Source organism: Lepidochelys kempii, chromosome 3 (assembly GCF_965140285.1).
Source record: "Lepidochelys kempii isolate rLepKem1 chromosome 3, rLepKem1.hap1, whole genome shotgun sequence".
NCBI classification, from domain to species: Eukaryota; Metazoa; Chordata; order Testudines; family Cheloniidae; genus Lepidochelys; species Lepidochelys kempii.
In genome coordinates this window covers 77424834-77445434 of record NC_136382.1, presented here as the reverse complement: position 1 = coordinate 77445434, position 20601 = coordinate 77424834, and the positions used below count along the sequence as shown (strand labels likewise).

Below are 20601 nucleotides of genomic sequence, written 5' to 3'. Positions count from 1 at the left end.
ACCCGCAAACTAGGACCCACACCCTGCTCGGTCAACTTTCCCCTCGCTGGCTAATTTCCCAGGGTAGGCTCCGCTGTGGAGTTTGCCCAGCAATCATTTTACCCCCTGGTGTCTGCGCAGGAACTGACGGCAAGAGCAGGCTGTACCGGAGCCCCGCTTTTACAACTGACCATGACCACGCTTGCTGCCAATGTACAGCGCGCCTGCCCTCCCAGGGCAGTACACAGGGATGGGTGGCGAGGCTTCCGGTGAACCGGAAAGACCGCTGCATGTGTTTCATAACCTGTCTCTTTCCCTTTTCTCGGGCTTCGAAACTTAGGCTCACAGGTGTGTCTTCAAGTGTTCACGCCCTCTCCCTTTTGCAAACTGTGTCCCAAGGAGTTGCATGCTGAGGATTTACTATGGTACAGCGATGCATTCACTCTGTTTATGAAACAAAATAACCCGCTCCCTTCTTGGACAAATCAGCTTCACTGGGGCACTTGCTTAGCCTTGCTTAGCCCACCATGATGACATCGGGCTTTCGAATGATTTGCAGACCTACATGCTAATTTTGTAATTGTAGACGAAGTATTGGATTTCTCTGTCTACCACCCCTACAGGCACTGGTGTCAACAGAAAAAAGTCACTTAGGGCACAGCTTATTTTTAATCAAAATATTTATGTAAAAATAGCCCAAATTTTTTCAAACAATTAGGTGACTGACTGAAACCTGTTAGAAAAAAATTATTAGAAATGTTGTTCTTGTCTACTGCGGGTCCTGTTACTGTACTCTGACAGCTGAATAAATATCCTTTATATGCTGCTCCTTTTTCTAACTTATACTTTATCTACCATAGCATTTATTTTTTAAAAGATTTTTTAAAAAGAAACAAGAATGAGCAGGTTTGGGACTCATCTACTCTCAGTACTTGGGCTTTTATCAAATTCCCCCCCCCACACACACACACACCCACATCGACAGCCATTGTAAATAAGAGACTGGGTCCTGTGTACTTTGGTAAACTAATGTATGTGTACGTTACTGTAAACGCTGATGCTATCTGCAATTGTCTAGGATGGGTGCCCGTGATTTCCCCGTTTAAATCTGAAAAACTGTGACCAACAGAATCTTTTTCAGAACCAGAGGTGGCATGAAAGGAGCTTTATGCTGTTCAAGCTGACATAACTCACGGGATACCTGGCAATGCTAATCCAGTTGTTGCCCAGATGTCTAAATAGCCTCCAAGAAATGTCAGTGTCATTCTGCAAGTTTATTGCCCTCAAATGGAAACCTGGAGGCAGATGTCAGTATTTTTTAACAAACATTTGAACGCTCGGTCATAGCAACAGGGGAGGTAAATGTTTAAAATCTGGCATTTTCTCCCTCCTCCCACCCCCCAGCAGCGAGCCCTTTAAAACGTGCGTCTGTTTGTCAGATCTCTACCTGCACTGGGCGTATTGAGTTTGTGTTCGTTTAGCAATGTGTTGCTGTAATAGACCCCCCCTCCAAAAAAATTTTTTTTTCAAAAGAAAAATGGAAACTAAGAGGGTACATTTCTTTGATGGAAGAAAACGTCTAGCTACTCAAATGAGAGTCTGTTCTTTTTCTTTCTACTATTATGTCCACTTTATGTACCAAAATGGATAGAGGGAAAGCTTTTCCTCAAAGGGAGGTTTAATGCGTTCAGCAGCGAGCAGTAGTCAGCACCTAGAAGACGAAAAGGCACTGTGCAGACTTGAAGTGGTTTATGTATTCTGGGGGGTATTTTGCAAACACTTTCGTTCGTTCGAAAACATAATCGTTTCTTTTTGGAAATGGTTTGCGTAAACAGCAAATTGTTCGCTGTAATTTAATTTAAAAGAAATAATTGTCTTCATTAAATTCCTTGACTGATCTTTAGCGTGTTTTTTTTTTAAAAAAAAAGAGTTTTCACATGCGTGTGGTTTGAACGAACGATATCCAAATCCCCAATGACTCTCCCCTCCCCCAGGAATGAACAGCGAGAGCTGCCCGGCTTTTTCAAAGAAGTTACCAAGTTCTCCCAGTTTTCACTCACTGGAGGGGACGCCCCCATGATGTGAATTCACTTTCAGGTAGTTTTAAAGTGTCTCATCCTCGTGATGAGGGATTCTGCAGGGGGTGTATCGAGGAGCCCTCCCTCAGCGGTGCTTCTCCCCCAGCCTCCGTGCATGGTGCCACCGAGCCTGACAGCCCTGGGCTCTGCTGGGTCTCAGTTTGGGCGGTGAAAAGATAACATGCCCGCTGCACTTATTTCCCTCTCCCACCAAACACGGCTGCTCGCGAGAAGCAAAGTGGTTTGAAACACTGATCCGCATCATACACAATAGGAACCAAGCCGCTGGAGCCGGGGTGCTCCTTTCCTACGGGCTGCTGCTGAGAGAGCTCAACAGGGAGACCTCGCAGCTTGCCGTGGAGGTGGCCAGCGGTGACTGCTCCAGCCCTAGGACTGGAGCATCGCCTCGCCCCGGGCTGGACAGCACAGGCTGGGAGCCGCAGCGAAACATCCTGCCCCGAGCACGCCGTCCCCGCCGCCGGCCGGCGTCTCAGCCTTTCCCAGCACCCGCTCCTTAGGGGTGCCAGGAGCCGGGAGGTCAGAGGGCGGACGCTGCAGACCCAGCCCGGCACAAGGGGAAAGGGGGGTGTGTCCGGAACGCGGTGGCGTCACCCTGCCTCTCAGCCAGTGGGAGACCGACCTTTGGGAGACTGGGACCAATAGGAGGCGAGGTGGGCCGATGAGTGGCACTCGGGGTGGGCTCGGCCGAGGCAAGGAGAGAAATGAAGTTGTGCGAAAAGCCTTTTAGCCATAAAGAAGTTATTAGGCATTTCCCAGCCTCAAATTAGGGCTTCTTCATTAATATCAGCTTCCGAGCCATGACTGGAAAGGGAGAGTCTGAAACCACATAAAGGGGACGGGAAGGAAGCAGTATCTGTCTACCCATCGGCGTGAGAAGCCGCGAGAGAAGCCAACTTTCCCTCTGCTGCTATTAATGATTTCAATTAAAGAGTTGGGCTCCTCACCGTGAGAGAGCTTTCCGCAGACTGCCGGGTGCAGGGACTGAAGGTAGGTAAAAGAAGATCAGCCTCACAGACCAGTGGCAATGTTACCTGTGCAAGGGAGAAATCATTCGGGTCTGTCTAATTTTGCTTTGCTTCCCCCTTGTGCGATTGTTTTTTGGCTAGTTCTGACTGTGCTCCGGGTCTTGTTGGACGCTGTGTCGCTCTTTGTTTAATATGCTGTTGTTACCTCAATTCCTAGGCAGGACGGGGGGATAGCAGGCGTCCAGAAAATCTAAAAATGTAACTTTAATTCACGGGTTATAGGGTTGATTTAGAAATTAGACTCCGGCTCACACAAAGATGAATTGAGAGAACACATGGAAAAAGTACAAATGCGTTGGGATTTGAACTGTTTACTACACTCATTGAAACGTTGAATGTATTAAGGGCTTCTGTTCTGCAGTCCGGGCACTAACATTTAAAGAGGAAGAAGGAAACAATCTAGTTTAGTTTGCCATGAAAAGTGGGCAGAATTTCCCTATTCTTTAAATAAAAACCTGTAACTTCATTTTGGTCATAAAATGTTTGTCCGTGCAGCCGAAATGTGGGTGGAGAATAGACGAACATTTATTTTTTCTACTCATTCTCAGCCGCCACTCACCCGGAGATGCAAAAATACACTTTCCATTGTGGGCCCAGTTGAGAAAATGGTGCAACTCGTAAGAGGCTGGTTCTTGATGATTTATTTAAGGTGTAATAACATGGTTACGTGTGGCATTGTGTAACAGATCTCTCATCCCAGAAATGCTGTTGTCTTCACAGTGGCACGAGGGAAGTAACCGGTACCTGTTACCCACTGAAGGAGCCGCAGGCCAATCATTTCGGGCATCGGATTGACAGCAGGGAAAAAAAGAGAGGATTATGTCTCTTTTTCGAGAAGCTATGTTTGCAGCATTGAGTAGAAGAAAAGGACAGAATACCTTGATTTGCTTGTTGTGTGGTGCAGGCATTTAGTTCTCTCCGCAGTTACTGGGATTCTCTGAGCTGCATTGGACCTTTTTCTATCCATTTGCATTGTTAATGTTATTTTTAAGTGAATATTTTTTTAAAATTATCACTCCTGGTCTTGAATCTTTTTTGATAACATTTAAAGATTTAGAAGAATAACCCGCTGCATTCAAAAACAATGTTTGATGCTTCTGGAAGATGAATTGTAATTGAAAGCTTTCCCCCTCTTTGGATGAATCTGGGGAGCTTAAATTGTAAGAAAGAAGGGGGGAAAAAACACAATGAAAGAGAAGTCCAAAAATGCTGCCCGGACTAGACGGGAGAAAGAAAACAGTGAATTTTATGAACTGGCTAAATTACTGCCCTTGCCCTCCGCTATCACCTCTCAGCTGGATAAAGCCTCAATAATCAGACTCACCACCAGCTATTTAAAAATGAGGGTGGTTTTTCCTGAAGGTAGGTGACTTTACTGAAAATGAATATTTGCCTCCATTCTAATACCAGTCCAGATGACCGTTTACTCTTATGTTAATTTCATCTGGCAGTGTATAATTCCTGAAGGAAGGTGTCCTGTGTTGTCCCTTTTCTCTGCCGTAAATACTTTCACTTCACTTCAGTACATATGGGACATGTTTGGTTGGGACCAACAGTGCTTTTGTCAACACTTCAAGATACTGAGCTCAGCTGCGTATTCTACTAAAACAAACATGACTTTTTCTTTTCTGCTATGTAAGATCTGCATCCCTTGCGAAGCACGTGTATAACAAAAAAGGGCAATCCACCCATATTTTATAGCTATATGAAGGGGAGTTAATATATGGGTAAATATTTACATAAGTCTATGCTAAATCCTAAAGCCTTAGTTCAAGAACTGAACCACAGTTTACAGGTACAACGCTATACAAATAAATAACAAATCCAAACAAACCTTGATTGCATTATGAATGTGGTGTCTCCTGGTCTGAAAGTCATTAGGACGGTTTGGTGAGGTTAAATGGTCTCCGAAATATTTAATAGAAGTTCTACCCTCAGTAGAATTGAAAATCCCTGTAACACTATCAAAATAGGATCCAAGTTTGGGCCTGATCCTATTCCCATTTGAAGTCAATGGCAAACTTTACGTTGATATCAATGGAAGAAGGATCTGTCTAGTAAAAACAGGGTTCGGAATTCTTATATACTTTTAAAAGTCTTGCCGTTAACCAAATCTAGGATTTAAAGTTAACGTTTAAAATGTCAAGATCCGCTGCCAAGCAAAACAAACACCAGGGAAAGTTAAGAGGGACTATTCATCGGTAAAGAGGGACTATACAAAGTTCCCTTGTATCTTGAATCTATTTCTTTTAATGTGAGAGAAAAATAAGTGCAAAAGCCTGTAAGAATATTTTATGTGGAGTCGCCTGAATGGAGTATCCTGTATGTGGAAGAGAAAACTATGAAACGGGAAATTCTTCCAATCGAATAAATAACAGGAATCCCATATACAGCTTGAACAGCTCCCAGGATATTGTGTTTTACAAAGGAAGACTAGCTATTTGATCGAGTCTATGTTTCTATCAGATGATGGGAAAAGTAGGGCAATAGATTAGTCTTTGCATTTTTAAAAGTCTGATTGAAGTAGTGCGTTATTAAATCTATACTTTTAGTATAAATACGCGAGGGGTGATATCTATATTTGGATACGGGAAGATTTTAAAAGTTTTTTCTTTCTGTCAGATTGTTTATAACTGCTTTTTTGAAGGGGGCGGGGAGGGGGGGAACAGCCTTGACAGTAACTTCTAATCTATTGCATCTTGAAGTAATTTCCTTAAACAATAAAATCCATCTCCTAATAACTTGAAAGCAAGCGAGGAGATGAATCAAAGCTGTAGCACCTGAAAGGTAACAAAATAAATGAAACTGCACATTCCTATTGTGGCTGTGATTTGCCGGCTTGCATATCATTAGACGAGGCTGCCTTCTGTTTAAAAAGTGATCGAGTTGTCCTTTATACTGTCAACGCGTACTTTATAAAAACAAAGCTATTGCAAACTCTGATGGCCGTGATGTTCCTAAAAGGATTATTAGCAATGATTTGTCAACTCCTGCAGTCTCAGTAGGCTACCTTTCTGCGTGATTTCGAGCAGGTCTCGTCAATTATTGGTGCCTCTGTAGCTGGTTGTTTGATCAGAAGAAGCATATGGTGTTTCTTGTAGGCTGTGAGTAATCATGGGAAGAGAAGAATAGCTGATCCCAGTCCCTCAGTGCCAAAGCCGAATGTTTGAATGCACTAGGGAATTGTGTGGCAAAGTGCACCAGAGCCAGAGCTGCTGCTGCTGTCCAACACATATGCCAATTTGTGCAGAGAGACCAGGGAGGAGGCTAAATGAGGCTTTTAAGGTAGCAACCCCCTCGGAGCCTAATTAAAGGCAAACTGCAAGTTAAAATTACAATAAGGAAGCAGGGACCGAAGTTCTTTCCAGCGCAGTTCTCGAAGAGCGCGGATATTGTGTGGGGGGGAGAGAGAGACAGAAACGAGCACACGCCCGTTGCGAGGGCTTGACTGTTGTAGACAGAGCCACAAGGCATATGTCCCCCCCCCCCCGCCCCTCTCTATTTGCCCCTCTGTCCGCGTGGGGCAGACACAAAGCCACCGAAACAGCAGCACAAACGCGCGCGTCGCAGCAGCGGTGCCTGTTTCTGCAGCCAGAGCCACGCAGGCTATATCGCCCTGCCTGCGTATTTCCTCCTGGCTCCGGGCGAGGGAGCGAGAAGGGCAGGCACGCAGTCACACCCAGGCACTGTGGCACTGAACGCTGCAGGTTTCTGGCGAGAGGAATACGGAATCGAGTCTGCTCCTACCTCCAACTCCACGCGTCTCTACGTGTGTGTATGCAGGCGTAGAAGCGGGGCCCTGACTCCGGGTACATCGTTCATGTCCCAGTTTATTGATGACCTCGAAACTCACCGGCCCTTGGGCAGAGCGAAGCCACTGGTGAGTTCTGCCAGGCCATCAGTGAGGAGTGGTGGGTCCACCCTTCCCAGCCTGAAAGGGTCCGTCTAAATTCGGAGCGGAGCGGAGGGACTATTTTAGGACATTTTCTATGTTTAGGGGGAAATCTAGGGGTCGCCAGCAAAGACAAGAGTGTGAAATTAACGATGGGATGTGGGTAGAGGGAGGCAAATAAAGTATGTATCAGAAGCAAAGGAGTTCCTGAAGGAGGTGGAAAGGTACAGAGAGGGGGTATATTTAAAGGTGGGAACCTTCTCGTCATATTTTCCCCGGAAAGGGAAAGCATACAAACCTTTGGGAGCGAGACAGGTTACTGACTAAAGTCTACGGATAAGAGGCGCAGGAAGATTGCGAAATAACGTGTCCTCTCAAGGCTTTCTACGTCACAAACCTATTATTTAAGCGTCTGGTTGGAATAACTTTACCTGTATCTAACTAACAGCTCTTGTGCAACTACTAAAACAATTTCCCTCTTAAAACAAGGAATTCAAATCTGTCTGGGCCGTGATAATATGTGAACGGAGTAAAGTGGTTATATGAAGAACGATATAGACGGACGAATAGTGTGTGAACGCCTTTCTGGGTATAATTCCTTTTAAACAGCTCTTATATAATCAGTATGCAGAGACATTTTGGATTCATTATTTTAAGAAGGAAATTGTGTTTTACGACTAAAATAAAGGGGGTGGGTGGATGGATAAGGATAGAGTGATCCTGGTGCAGTCTGAAAAATATTTGAAAAACAGGAATAATTGTCTATTGAATACAACTCAACATCCCTAATGTAAGAAAGAAAGCGAACGTTCCATTTCAGGAAGCAAAGGTTTTTAAATGAATTGTATAATTATCCTCCTTGGTTCATGTTTAAAATCCAAGTGAATTCTTCAATACCAGTGGAAAAAAAGCTCGGTTAAAATACTTAACATTTCCCATTTTCCCCTTCACAAGTCTGCTGTAAATTAAACCTCTCAAGGGGGAACTCTGTTATAGTTGAAAACAGCGGCTTGGTCAACTTGCATCCTTTTGGTCCAGGGAGTTAAACCTCCATGGAGAAGACAAACAGGAGCTTTCAGTGGCCAGCTAACTTTTGGAAGGCCCGCACTTCTGGTAAATCACTAAGGGGCCGTACCGTGCCATCAATTTTTGAGCATAACTCCATGTTGAATTCAGTAGGGAGTTCTGCTTTTAAAAACAAACCGACGACAAGATATGGCCCTGAAACCGCGATTTACCATTAAAGAGTTGAAACGCCGAGTCTAATACAGCTTCAGAAAATTGTAAGGAGCAAACACCCGCCGTGTGGCAAATAACTCAAAAAAATTCCTTGATTTTTTTCCCCGGGTTATGTAGCTACATATATATTGCGTAGAAAGAGAACTAGTAGCTTAATATATTTTGATAAGCCCATGCTAATGTCTCGTTGCGAAAATAGTTTAGGAAAACGATCACGAAAATGGCTATACATTTGTAGGTAGCCTATACGGAAAGGCGCTTAAATTCCCAGACTCAAGCAAAAGGCACTGTTTAAATCAAGCTTTGCAGAATAATAATGGCTAGCATTTCAATACTGAAATCCTTACTCTTGTTTTATTTTAGGGACTAAAAGACTAACCGAAAAAGAATCCGTTTCCCACGTGGATAGGTGATTTAATGCTGTTTTTCTTGCTGCTAGGGGAAATGATTGAGCATTAGGTTTCAGTGTTTATTTTCTTACAGAAGTTTTTCTCATTTAAAAGCCTTTAAGCTGCAGTTTACTCTCCACGCTGCCTGTCTGTGTTTAATTCTAGTTTTGATGTGGACTTAAAATGTGAGGTGCAGAACTAAACTTCTTGCATAACAGTTGCAAAAGCAGATTTATGTGCCAGAAAGCGCATATCAGATCAATGGTGAAATCATATTTTCTTCAGCAACAGCCCCGCTCTTTTGCTAATAAAAATTGGTTTGAAATAAAACTTGGCGGATGCTTTTCAGTATTCATATGTGAAATAGTGACTTGGTACAATAGTGGTCAGGATAGTTACCTGTGGGGGGAGAGGAGGAAACTTTGATTTGGATTATTTTATAATGCCGATCTTCATGAAATTCGAAAATTGTGGCCGACGTTTTAGTTTGGCATTGCAGAGTCTGGATTACATTGCCTTGTGTGTGTTAGAAGCAAAATGCTGGTATTTTGTTGTGTAGTGAAGCAGCGCCGGCAGCATTTCTCTGTCGTTCCCCTAGCAGTGATGCGTATGTAGGCAATATTTCTTTAGGGAATAAACATGGATATTAACTACATCTTTCAGAGTAGCAGCCGTGTTAGTCTGTATCCGCAAAAAGAACAGGAGGACTTGTGGCACCTTAGAGACTAACACATTCATTTGAGCATAAGGTTTTGTGAGCTGCAGCTCACTCCATCCAATGCATCTGATGAAGTGGGTTTTAGCCCACGAAAGCTTATGCTCAAATAAATGTGTTTAGTCTCTAAGGTGCCACAAGTCCTCCTTTTTCTTTTAACTAAATCTTTGTTTCAAATGAATGCATTTGGTTTACCGGGCTAATAAATTTTTAGAAATCTTTGGTAATGGCATCCGCAGACACGCTGAAATGAGCAGCAATTTAAAAAAAACAAAACAAAAACAAAAAACTTTATTTCATTTCATCTGGACCCTCCAAGGAGGAATTGATGCTTCCTCGCAGTCTCAAAGGTCTGGGATTTTATTTACCGTTGATTAGTGCTTGTAGGATTAACTAAGAAATCATCCATGGCAGGGCTATGTGCTAGGAGGTAGCAAAACAGGCCACGGATAGTAAACCAATTAAACGGTTAATAGACTCGGGTTGATTCCCGCATGCAACACCCTGTGCCTTTTTTGTTTCGCAGTGACAAGGGCGGGTGGGGTTTGATCTTTGAGAGTGGAAGAAATGACCCTCTGGTTAGCTGGTCTTCCCCCAAAGAAACTGCAGTAAGAGAGAGAAGAAAGTAACCACCTGCGCGTGGGGCGATCAGGAAGGAGGAAAGGTGCTGCTTTAGGAGCGGAGTACGGACGATGGGGTGAGATGCCTGTGCACTCATACAGCTTTGTGAGGGGCTTCACCTGGCCGGCTGCACGGAGGCAACATATGGGGAAAGGCAGGTGCTGCTGCTGCTTACAGGGGTGGGCCACGCACTTTGCTCAGTCCCAGGGCTTCCGGGCCCCCTAGCGCAGCCTTCGTCCTCCTCCCTGGTGCCTCTTCGCACACAGGCTTTCGCAGCCATTTGTAGGGTCCCACTGCAAAGACGCTGAGACTCCGTCTGCCAAGCAGCAGACAACTGGGAATACCCTCGAGCTAGAGCTTCACTTATAATGGCTGCCTGTGTCATTTCATTCCTCTGGGTACGTGAGTGCGTGTGCCCGTCAGGTTTGCAGAGGGAAACAAATCCGAAGCAAGAACATTAGGTGTCCAAAGAGAACAGCACAAATCGAATTCAGGTGTGCTGTGCTCTCCTCCCTATTAAAATGGTCATTTAATTACATCATATCGCTTTGTGGGGCCTGCTTTGCAGTCCTTCCCCAGGCAAAAATGACCTATTCAGGTCCCTTCCAGTCCTACACTTCTATGAAAAAAGCAATCCTTTTGAGGTCGGGGCAAGTCCATTGATTTTATATATTTTACCGGAGTAAGGACCACAGGATAGATGGGTCCTATTCTGTAGCCTTTACTTAGGCAAAACTCCCTATTTAACTCCATGAGACGTTTGTTGGGTAGGCGGTGCAAGATCTGGTCCAGGGTTGGAGGGGTAGATGGATATGTTTTATTCAGTAGGCAGTACAGAGCACCAGAATCAAGACCCGACTGAGGCAAAAGCGCCTGCTGATTTCAAGAAAAGTTTTACCTGACTAAAGATAGCAGAATCGGGGCCCAATGCTATAAAATAATCTGATGTTATTTCTATTCGAATTGTAATTTTGGTCGTATTTTAAATAGGTTTAACATATCGCTGCTTTATTTATCTGGCTGTAGGCCCCCCACACCTCACTAAACATATATTTAGTGCACTTTTTTTTTTCATGAGGACTGTTGTGCTGGCATTGCTTAATTTTGTATTCAACGTTATAGACTTCTAGAGGGTAGCCTGGAAATGCATTCCCCACCAAAGGCCAAACACTCTTACAAAGTTTAGTGTAAACGAGGATAAAGTGCATAGCAAAAAGGCGTCTAATTTTTCCGGTAGCGACCAGCACCACTCCTCTGAAAACAAAACTCCTTTCAGGTGTCTGAGAATGGGAACCTTCAAAACTGAAACATTCACAACCCCTAGTCACATCTTAACCATTGTATTTACTGCACTTCTGAGAGTGATTTCCGAACTGGAGCGCGAAGTTTGTTGTTGTTTTGTTTTCTCTCCGCTGAATACGGATTGTCTGACCCAGAGTTTATTGGGGAAATGATTATTTCCAAAGCCAGCAAGTGAAAACAAAGCAGATAAGGACTTGCATCTCCAGCCAGCCCCTCGTCACTACTCCCAAACAAAGGAAGGGGAAGAGGGTAGTGGGTGCTTCAGAGCTGCAGATGCTCAGAGCTTCCCGGCCTAGCAGATCTTCCAGTGCAAAAGAGATGGATGTGCCTTTTGGAATCTCATTCTTCCTACCCTCTCCCGGTTTAATTAGTTGATTTTATTTTTTCCTAGATCAAATTAGAAACAATTGGAAGGGATATCTTCTTCCATTCCTTTGCCACCGTTGCCTGGGGGCTTCGCCCTTGGATGGCAAATAAGCTCTCGGGTATGGCAGCCAAAATGCCATTAGGCAGAAACTATCTATCAGCCCAGTTTTGCCCCTGGTTGCCAGCAGTAAGGACTGAATCAATCGAATGGCGGGCGTGAATATAGTTAGATCAAAGCTGTTGTTTCTTAAAGCGTTGAGGAAGGAGGTGGTGTCCGTGTGAACTCCAGAGGTCTGGGGGATGGGAATGAAACCTCTTAAAGCCCAGAAAGGTCCCTTATGATTCATCTGATGTGGCTAATACACTGACACCAGGAAAGGCAGAGAAACGTTTTCTGTGGCCTTTAATGTGTGAAAGTTAAATGCATTTCCACAGAGAAGTTATTAAAATAAAGAATGAATCAGCGTCCTCAGTCCCAAATATGGTAGCGTCCTATGATATATGCCTGCAAAGCGCTGAAACTGGTTTAATAGCCGAAGCAACATTCCCGGCTGGCTAGAATGCCTTCTGCTCTCTCCTAAAGATGGACACTTCCTTGTAGCCTAAATTGTTTATATTCTTACAAGAAATAACCTCGAGTGGAGGAGGCTGTTATGTAGGGGCTATAATCTATATTTTGTCAAGAGTAGAAAATTCATTCCGAAGGAAAAGCTCGATCAATTTATTTTTGCTGCTTGCAATAACACAGCTGGATGATGCCTTGAGCCCACGCTAGACTGTGGCTCATCATTCATTCGCCAAGAACTGGCTTAAATGGTGCCTGTGGGATTAGGTCAATTTTAGTGGATCTACTTCGCCTCATTTGGTTACTAATTGGTTTCTTGTTTTATAAATCGAAATCTCATTTTCAGGAAATTACAAAGCCCATGCAGCCAGTCCATTGAGGTAATCCACGGGTCAGGGGGTATTTTAATACAATGCATCAGGTATAAAGCAACAGTAAAACTTCGCCTAGCTTTTTCAAATGAAATGTGAGCCAGCTAGCGCCTTAGATCCATAATAGATACATCCCTTCTAAGGCTACTTATGCAAATATGATAAACCAGACTTTGACAAAGGTGGGGGGCTCGGGGAGGAAAGCAAATTTTATCTACTAAGGTTAATGTGGCATATCTTGGAAATCGTCCAAAATAGATTGTTTTGCTTTGTTTTCGGCCACTTTAGCTGGGAAAATCCTTTGCCTAAAAACGCTTTAGTTATCCCTCCCCTCACAAAGCTGCTTGTTTCTATTCCAAACCTATTATTCTGTTCGCCTCTCCAGATTACAAGAGAATCTTTAGATCTTGTTTCCAGTGTAATCCTGAAGCAAAAGGGAAACTGATTTCCTTGTTTTGTTTTAAATAGACAATCAAAGGATTTGTAGAATTTTCTGCGGTAGGTCAAGTGCAAGAAATCACAGTTTACCCCCCTCGCTAAAAGGAAATTGGGTGTTAAAACGAATAGAGAGTCAGATTATTTATTTTTTTTAAAAGGTACATCAATGAAGATTTTTTTCTGCGCAACCCTTTTAGAAACAGAATTTTAAAGGGCATCAGGATAGCGATGGGGGGGGGGGGGGGGCTGACGGGAAGGATTTGTCCGTGAATAAAAAAAGTCTCTAACTTGAAAGCACTGAAACATCTGGAAAATACAAAGAGCTGTCTCATGTGGTAGGGTTTCGAAAAGCCGATTCAGGTAGACGACTGAAAACATTTAATTATAAAACATTAACTTAGACACAGCTGAACAGCGAAAGGTTTCCACCTGACACATAAAAAAAGGAGTGCAATGCTCCGTGGAAAAAAAAAAAAAAGTGTCCTGAAAAAAAGTTAACCTGTAATGTAGATGGGCTATTCATTAACCCGCAAGGATAGGGATATTTTCCCTTTTAGGACCAGAATAATTAGATCCGTTAACTCGGCTTAATAAACAACTTAGAACTTTAGGCAAGGAGTTCAGCCGCTGTATTAAATACAGAAATTCGTCTTCCTGGTTCTCCGGGTAGGACATTTTATGCGGAGTGGTGCTTTTTGTCTCACTTTAATGGGCTTTATTGTTAAGCACAACCACACCAAACCTCCTGAACATGTACTGAATCAGAATTTCATAGAGGAATTTTCGGTCTTTCTCTGGAAACGTTGCAGCCTTTGCAGGGTTTGATGTTAGTGCTTGCTAATTTCAAGAGGGAATGTGGTGCCTGTTAATTTGATCACACGCTTTCCGCAGTTTGTATGCTCTCAAACAGTATCTTCCCCGCCACCGTCTCATGAATGAAATCGTGTACTACGGCATTTGGGGAGTCACAAGGGTTAGAAGTTAAGTTGTGTCTGTGGCTCGCTTGCTGTCTAACGGGGAGAGGGGATGATTGCATTCGGGGGCAGCACAATTGTCAGTTATTACAGAAGCGCCCAAGGTGCGGACTTCTCCCATAACCCTTTACCCCGGGGCTGTGGAAAGTCACTGGGTACCTGCTGTTGAGCAGGAGGAACTAATCCCAGGGACTTTGCTGCCGGCCGGCATTTGGCGAGATGAAGGATCAAGGGATAGAGACAGAGATGTACGTATTGGGGGGCGGGGGGAAGGCAGTCTATTGAGGCCCCTGGCCTAGGGAGAATTGAGGAGAGGAGAGGAGAGGTAGTACCCCGTTTGCAGAGGAGGAGAGAATAGCGTAGAGGCAGAAAGGAGAAGAGAGATGCTGGCATGCTGAAGAGGGGAGGGATGTAAACAGAAGAGGAAGAAGCAGGAATTTAAGGAGAGAGACCCTTGTGGAGAACTGAGAAGGGGGTAGGAGAGAGATGGTGAGCGAGGAGGGGCTGGGGCTGCTAATAGCTCTGGCCCGTTGAAGCAGGGATGGAGAGGAGAAATGGAGGAAGGGATGGCTGGAGAGAGAGAGAGAGAGACCGAGAATGCACGGCCTTAGAGTGGGCGCTTCAGTGTTTGAATAGCGGCGGTGAAATCGTTAGCTTTATTTAGACGTGTAAACACCCAAGTGAGCCCGGTCAATACCGAGGGGGAGTTATCTGCTCCACATCGCCTCCGTTCCCATCCCTTGTTTGTTTGCATATGAATAAACGAAAAACAAGCCACGAGGAGTTTGTGAAGGGCTAATTTTGCGGGAGGCTGTCCCTGCTTGGACCCCGTGTTCGCCTCGTGGCGATTTGCTCTGCGTTGCCATCAATCACTTTTTTGGGGGGGTCACGCTAAGCCTTGTTTAATGGTGTAAGCATAAAGGGCTTTAATCACCAAGTTGAAATTATTTCAGCAACAGCATTGTTAAACTGTTTATGGGTAATGCCTTTTAACTCTGGCACAGTCCGTTCCATCCGGCCCTTTGTATATAGGAAAACCAGCACAAATTGAAACATTAGCCACGTCCGGGGAGATTCCTTGTCGAATCCAACTAGAGTATTTGGAAACAGATCATTCACGGTGAAGAGAGGTCATTCCTTCAGTGGGAGAGAGAGGGCCTTGTATGTTGTGGGGAAGAGGGTTTGATTGGGAAGAGAGAGCTGGTACCTTGGTTAGTGAGTAACTCCGACCGCTTCGGAAGTACATTTATGCACTGCCTGGCGTGTCTTAATGCTGTCGTGACACTGCAGCTGCGGAAAGACGTCGGGAAAGGTAGATTACTTTTCGTGGGCTTGGCATATGCTAAGGTGGAAATACTTGTTAATAAAATGCACTGCAGGGGTCCGATCTTGCATTCTCGGCGCACCCAAAAGCTCCTATTGAAGTCGATAGATAGGTGAGGAATGAAGGATCGGGACCTTCTTCGGGATTTACACCGGATCGCTGATCAAATCAGAAAGTGATCTTGATGACCAGGGTTACATTTTAAAGCCCTCTCAATATATAGCCTGGTTTACATATTCAGTTTGTTAATTTCTTGGGAGGTTGTGCGCAAACGATACAAAGCATTCGTTTCTGGGAGAGTCGGCAAACACACTAAATAAAATACTCACAGACCTGAGTTATCCTTTTGTCTAATCGAATAATACTGAATAACATCAATGTTGTATTTCATTGGCTTTATAACATTTATATCATTCTGAAGTGTATTCACGTCCGGTTAATCGCATCATTCTGTTGAAATTAAATATTTCTGTTTTGGTCTCATTTTGGTACCTGGCAGTGTTGTTCTGTCATTTTTCAGTGAGGTCAGAAGCAAAGATATTGTACTACCTTTTCTTCCAGGAAGCAACTTTCTAGAAGCCATTGCCCAGGTCGAATAATGTTTTTATCTGGAGCGGTTCCAGGCTTAGTTGAATTCACTCAGTTCTTATTAATGAACTTTACTGGTAATTCCAGCATAGATATCCCCCCAAATAGGAAATAACATTTTAAAACAATCAACAAGGGAATTAGCTTATTCAGCTATTAGAAAACGCTTTAAAGTGTTTGAAACTAAAACAAAGAAAACCAAATCAACCAGCCCTGACAGGCCAATGAGAATTTGTATCTTGTCGTCTCACCTTAATTTTTGTGTGTCTTAAATAAACAGGACTTGGCGAAGCCTGGGGCCACACTAGTCGAACCAGCCCTTTGGATAATGTTGGACGGGAACTGGGATCCCATCTTTTGCAGGTACTGGCCTGGAAACGCGAGCCATTTGGTATTAATGATTAAAGAGATCGTACCATATTCTGAGCTTTTAATTATTCCCTTGTCTAATCTTTAACTGTTCACGTGCTTCACAAAAGGAGAGTCCAGAACTGTGGCGGAATTGATCTGTCACGATCCTTAGCTTCTCACACGGTACAGTGGGTTACGCAGCCCGGCTCAACTTGCTGGTGGCCATTCTACGTGTCCGAAGTAGAAAGTGGTAGGTTGATTTGGTCCCTAATCTCAACAGCCTTGTCAGTCAGCAGGTTGACAAGATTTGTGAATGTAGTTTTCTTGTTCTGAGCAATCTGGTGAGCGCAAAGACGCGTCTTTAAAGTGGTGCAAGGTGAAAAGAAAAGTGGGAGAAACCGTAGAGGGGATCCAGGGGGCTATTTTGAGGAGCACATATAAAAGTTTAGAAAGCCTTGATCCCATGGTAGTTAGAATAAACATTGATTAATTGAAGACACCGAAAACCTTAATTCAGCTAGGACACAATTGAAAACTCGCTGTGGCCTAAAGGATTAACAAAGGAATATTAGTGTTTATAATCTTAGCTATTCAGGCATGTGGTACTGTGGGGTCTTGTAGCATTTTATACCCGCCTCTAATGAACAGAGGCCTGTTCTTCTCACAGTGCATACAAATAACACTTATTAACATCTATCTATCTAATCTTAACAGACCTTTTAAATAGTTCTGTCCGTTTCAAACTTTATTTACATTGTGGAGAGTTTTAGATCGCCCCTTGCTCGCTGAAGTCTCTTAATCAAATATATAAGAGTTAAAATCTCTACTGAAATCGTAGGTGGGGGGTGCAAGTGTTCAGTATTTCTCCAGGGGGAACGGTCAGCAAAGCCGAGGCTGGGAGCCCTAGAGGCTGGGAGCTTCTATTCTTGCTGCTTTGGAGTCTTAGGTTGATTCATTGTCACATTTCGTTGCAAAGCCATTTCAAACAGGTCCCCTGTTTTGAGGTGCGTTATGTTCATATCCTGCCCCTTTTAAGCGGATCTACTGAAAGGATGTTCCAGCTTCCTCCCATCCTCCAACTCTTTTAGTAATGAAAGCCAGGCTGGAATCCCCGATCTGCTAAATCAGTCCCAGGTACAGGTAGTTCATAGATATCTGGTGTCTTCTTTCCCTTGTAGACCTTGGATGGTTTCATATTTGTTGTGGCTCCAGACGGCAAGATCATGTACATTTCAGAGACGGCCTCCGTTCATCTGGGTTTATCACAGGTAAGTGGACAGGTTACCCACTAGCGGCTTATGCCTGCGTGTGATAGGGCATAATGCCCCTGTCTATATCCCTGTATTTTCCATAGGAGATGTACAGCTGCCTCTAAGCTATTTGCCTCAACCGGAGGTGGTGTGAACCCAGACAAAGCCAGGACACTGTAATTGTCTGTGTGTTTATAGAGCTGTACCACGGCAGCAGATGGCCCCACATCCAACGCCGGCTACACACGCACGCTATGTCGATGGCGAGAAAGTTGAAACCCTCCTCTTCCCTCACAGGTAGAGCTGACTGGAAATAGCATTTACGAATACATCCACCCTGCTGATCACGATGAGATGACCGCGGTGCTCACAGCTCACCAGCCCTACCACTCTCACTTCGTGCAGGGTAAAGTACATTCCCCCTCTCGGCTTGGCCTCCGCGCTTGTGCGGGTGTGGGCTCTGCAGGGGAAGCGAAGCCATCAGGTGCCACCAGACCCCCCTGCCCTTTTCTCACCGGTGCCTCTGCCTTTTCCCTTAGAATACGAGATCGAGCGCTCCTTTTTCCTAAGGATGAAGTGCGTCTTGGCTAAAAGGAACGCGGGGCTGACCTGCGGGGGCTACAAGGTGCGTGGACATGGACAGGAGTCACCAGCGGCTCCTGCTCAGAAGGATGGGAAGTGCATGCTAGAGAATCCCTGACTATGTGGATGTGTCTGTGCTTGGCTAGGCTGCTGGGTCTTTGCGGTGTGAAAGCAGGGGACCAGCAGTCAGAATGAGACCTCAGCCCATTTGAGCGGTTTCAGCTGGCAGGACGTTTTTTGAAGTGTGGGTTTCCTGTTCAGGCCCAGAAGTTTCTCTTCGGGTTGCAAATAAATGAACACAGGCCACAAAGCCAAACTCAGCCCAATCCCCCCCAAGTTTTGCCAGAGTTTGTAGTAGAAACCAAGCAAAAACCACGGAAGTTCCCGTGTTGCTGTGGAAACGGTAAGCTGACCCATTGCAAACCTTGGGGCGAACTTGACTGGACTTTTAGAAAAGTTTGTAAAGACTCTTCAAATTCGGTGAAGTTCTCCTAGACTAAGGCCCTGTTACATAGCTCCTCCTAGTCTTAGTTTTATATACTCTGCTCAGGACTCCTGGGTTCTGTGTCTCACAGACATCTTATGTGACGTTTGCCTCCCAGCATCTCTCATTGCCTCAGCCTTCTTGTCCGCAAAATGGGGAAGAATAATGATTGTGAGACTAAATTCATTAATGCACATACACCGCTTTGAGTTCCTGCAGAAAAAAGGCGTTATAATAAAGCATGATTATAACATCAAAATATAGGTAACAGTACATACATATCCATAACACATATGCTGTCTAATACACATCTATGTAATGAACGCCGTACACATATTTATATACCTATATACACGCCCCTAATCTGCACTCACATACATCTTGTGTGTATAAAATTACCAGTATCAGTTGTGAACAACCTGACACTTCTCCCTCCTTCTGACTGTTGCAATGTTTAGAGGGATGATAAAAGCATAGCTAGGCCTTGATCCCAATCCCCATTTAAATCCCTGGAACACCCCCCCTCGTCCCCCCGACGTGGATGGGCTTTGAACCAGGTGCTGAAGGCTGAATTGTTCTGTAGAGAAAAGAACGTCTCTCTGTCCAGTTCCTCCACCAGGGCCAGGGTAACAGGCAAATTCCCGTGACCCAGCGCTACTCTCCAGCAGGCGGTAGCTATTCCGGCTGCCTTTAAGGTGCCCACCCGCTCCCGTGTGTCCTAGGTGTGTTTTCAAAGGCGAGCTAGTGCCCTGGTGCACGCAGGGCGTGACGTGTCCCTGTCTTGTGCCTGGCAGGTCATTCATTGCAGCGGCTACCTGAAGATCCGCCAGTACAGCCTGGACATGTCCCCCTTCGACGGCTGCTACCAGAACGTCGGCTTGGTCGCTGTTGGCCACTCGCTGCCGCCCAGCGCGGTGACGGAAATCAAGCTGCACAGCAATATGTTCATGTTCCGGGCCAGCCTGGACATGAAGCTCATCTTCTTAGACTCCAGGTAGCCGGTCTGCTTTTGAAACTCCGCCTCCAGCCCCGCGCTTTCCGGTCAGGCTTCGCCCTCCGCCCGGGCACTTACTGGCGCCTGCCTCTGGCTCTCTCTCCCACAGGGTGGCCGAGCTGACGGGTTACGAGCCGCAGGACCTGATAGAGAAGACCCTTTACCACCACGTCCATGGCTGTGACACCTTCCACTTGCGCTGCGCTCACCATTTGCGTAAGGAGTCCCGTCCCCTAAAGCACCTGGGAGTAACCCTCCTTCCCCCGCCCCAGCAGCCCCTCTGAGGCCCGATGTTCGCCTCCTCCCTCCAGACCGGGACTTACTAGATTTACACCTAGGAGGAAATCGGGGCTGGGAGGGGGCCAGGAGTGTAATACACAAGGAGTCCTTGCAGCGGGTCTCTAACTCACCGCTGCTTTCCCCCAGCAAGCCGTTATGAGGAAAGAACTAAAACGATCAAATCTTTTCTTTTGGCGGATACAGACTAACACGGCTGCTACTCTGAAACCGATCAAATCTCAGATATTTCAGTCGGGAATCTTTTTTCAGCTCCAAACTGGCGTGCCAGTAAAAGCCAGACTCCCTTTCTCCGGCCCCACACTGTCACACGACTCCTATGTACACATTTCTTTGGAACTGTGGTATTCCGATTCGTAGATCCGACTTTTATTTCAATATCACGCTGACATGAATACCCAGGGGGAAATGAACGAAAAAGATATTAGTTTCCTGTAAGATTTCTTCCAATTTACAGAAAATGTAACGGGCACAGGTAGAGGCAAAACCCATTTTAAATAATCTTTTAAAAATCTTGATGACAGAGAGATCAGAAAAAATATTCCCCCCCCCCCCCCCGTAGTGGACCGTGCATTATTATTCATTATTGTGAAACAGTTAGTGGCATGTAGCTTCCTTTAGACTCCGTGAACGTTGTGTTTTTGTAACTGTGCTGACATGAATTGATTAGGCCGGAGACACATAAGTGATGGGATCCGTTATCCGGAAATTTCCGGATGTGAATTTATCTGCACTAAGCCTGCACCTTTGATGTCA

The 20601-nt window shown here is 45.0% G+C and overlaps 1 protein-coding gene across 4 annotated transcripts in view; it reads left to right on the top strand.

Moving 5' to 3' along the window:
- The first annotated feature begins 2754 nt into the window (after positions 1–2754).
- SIM1 (SIM bHLH transcription factor 1) overlaps positions 2755–20601 on the top strand; it is an 87032-nt gene continuing 69185 nt past the window's right edge. For 2 of the 4 annotated variants that reach the window (XM_073336862.2, XM_073336856.1), the window contains exons 1-8: positions 2755–3065; positions 3824–4465; positions 16168–16250; positions 17417–17506; positions 17786–17894; positions 18028–18113; positions 19349–19548; positions 19658–19764. In XM_073336862.2, the coding sequence (XP_073192963.1) occupies positions 4291–4465; positions 16168–16250; positions 17417–17506; positions 17786–17894; positions 18028–18113; positions 19349–19548; positions 19658–19764 (850 nt within the window). In that variant the 5' untranslated portion in view covers positions 2755–3065; positions 3824–4290. Of the gene's footprint in view, positions 3066–3823; positions 4466–6654; positions 6984–14071; positions 15288–16167; positions 16251–17416; positions 17507–17785; positions 17895–18027; positions 18114–19348; positions 19549–19657; positions 19765–20601 lie in introns of those variants that run through there. The other 2 variants (XM_073336858.1, XM_073336857.2) reach the window with 2 other exon arrangements.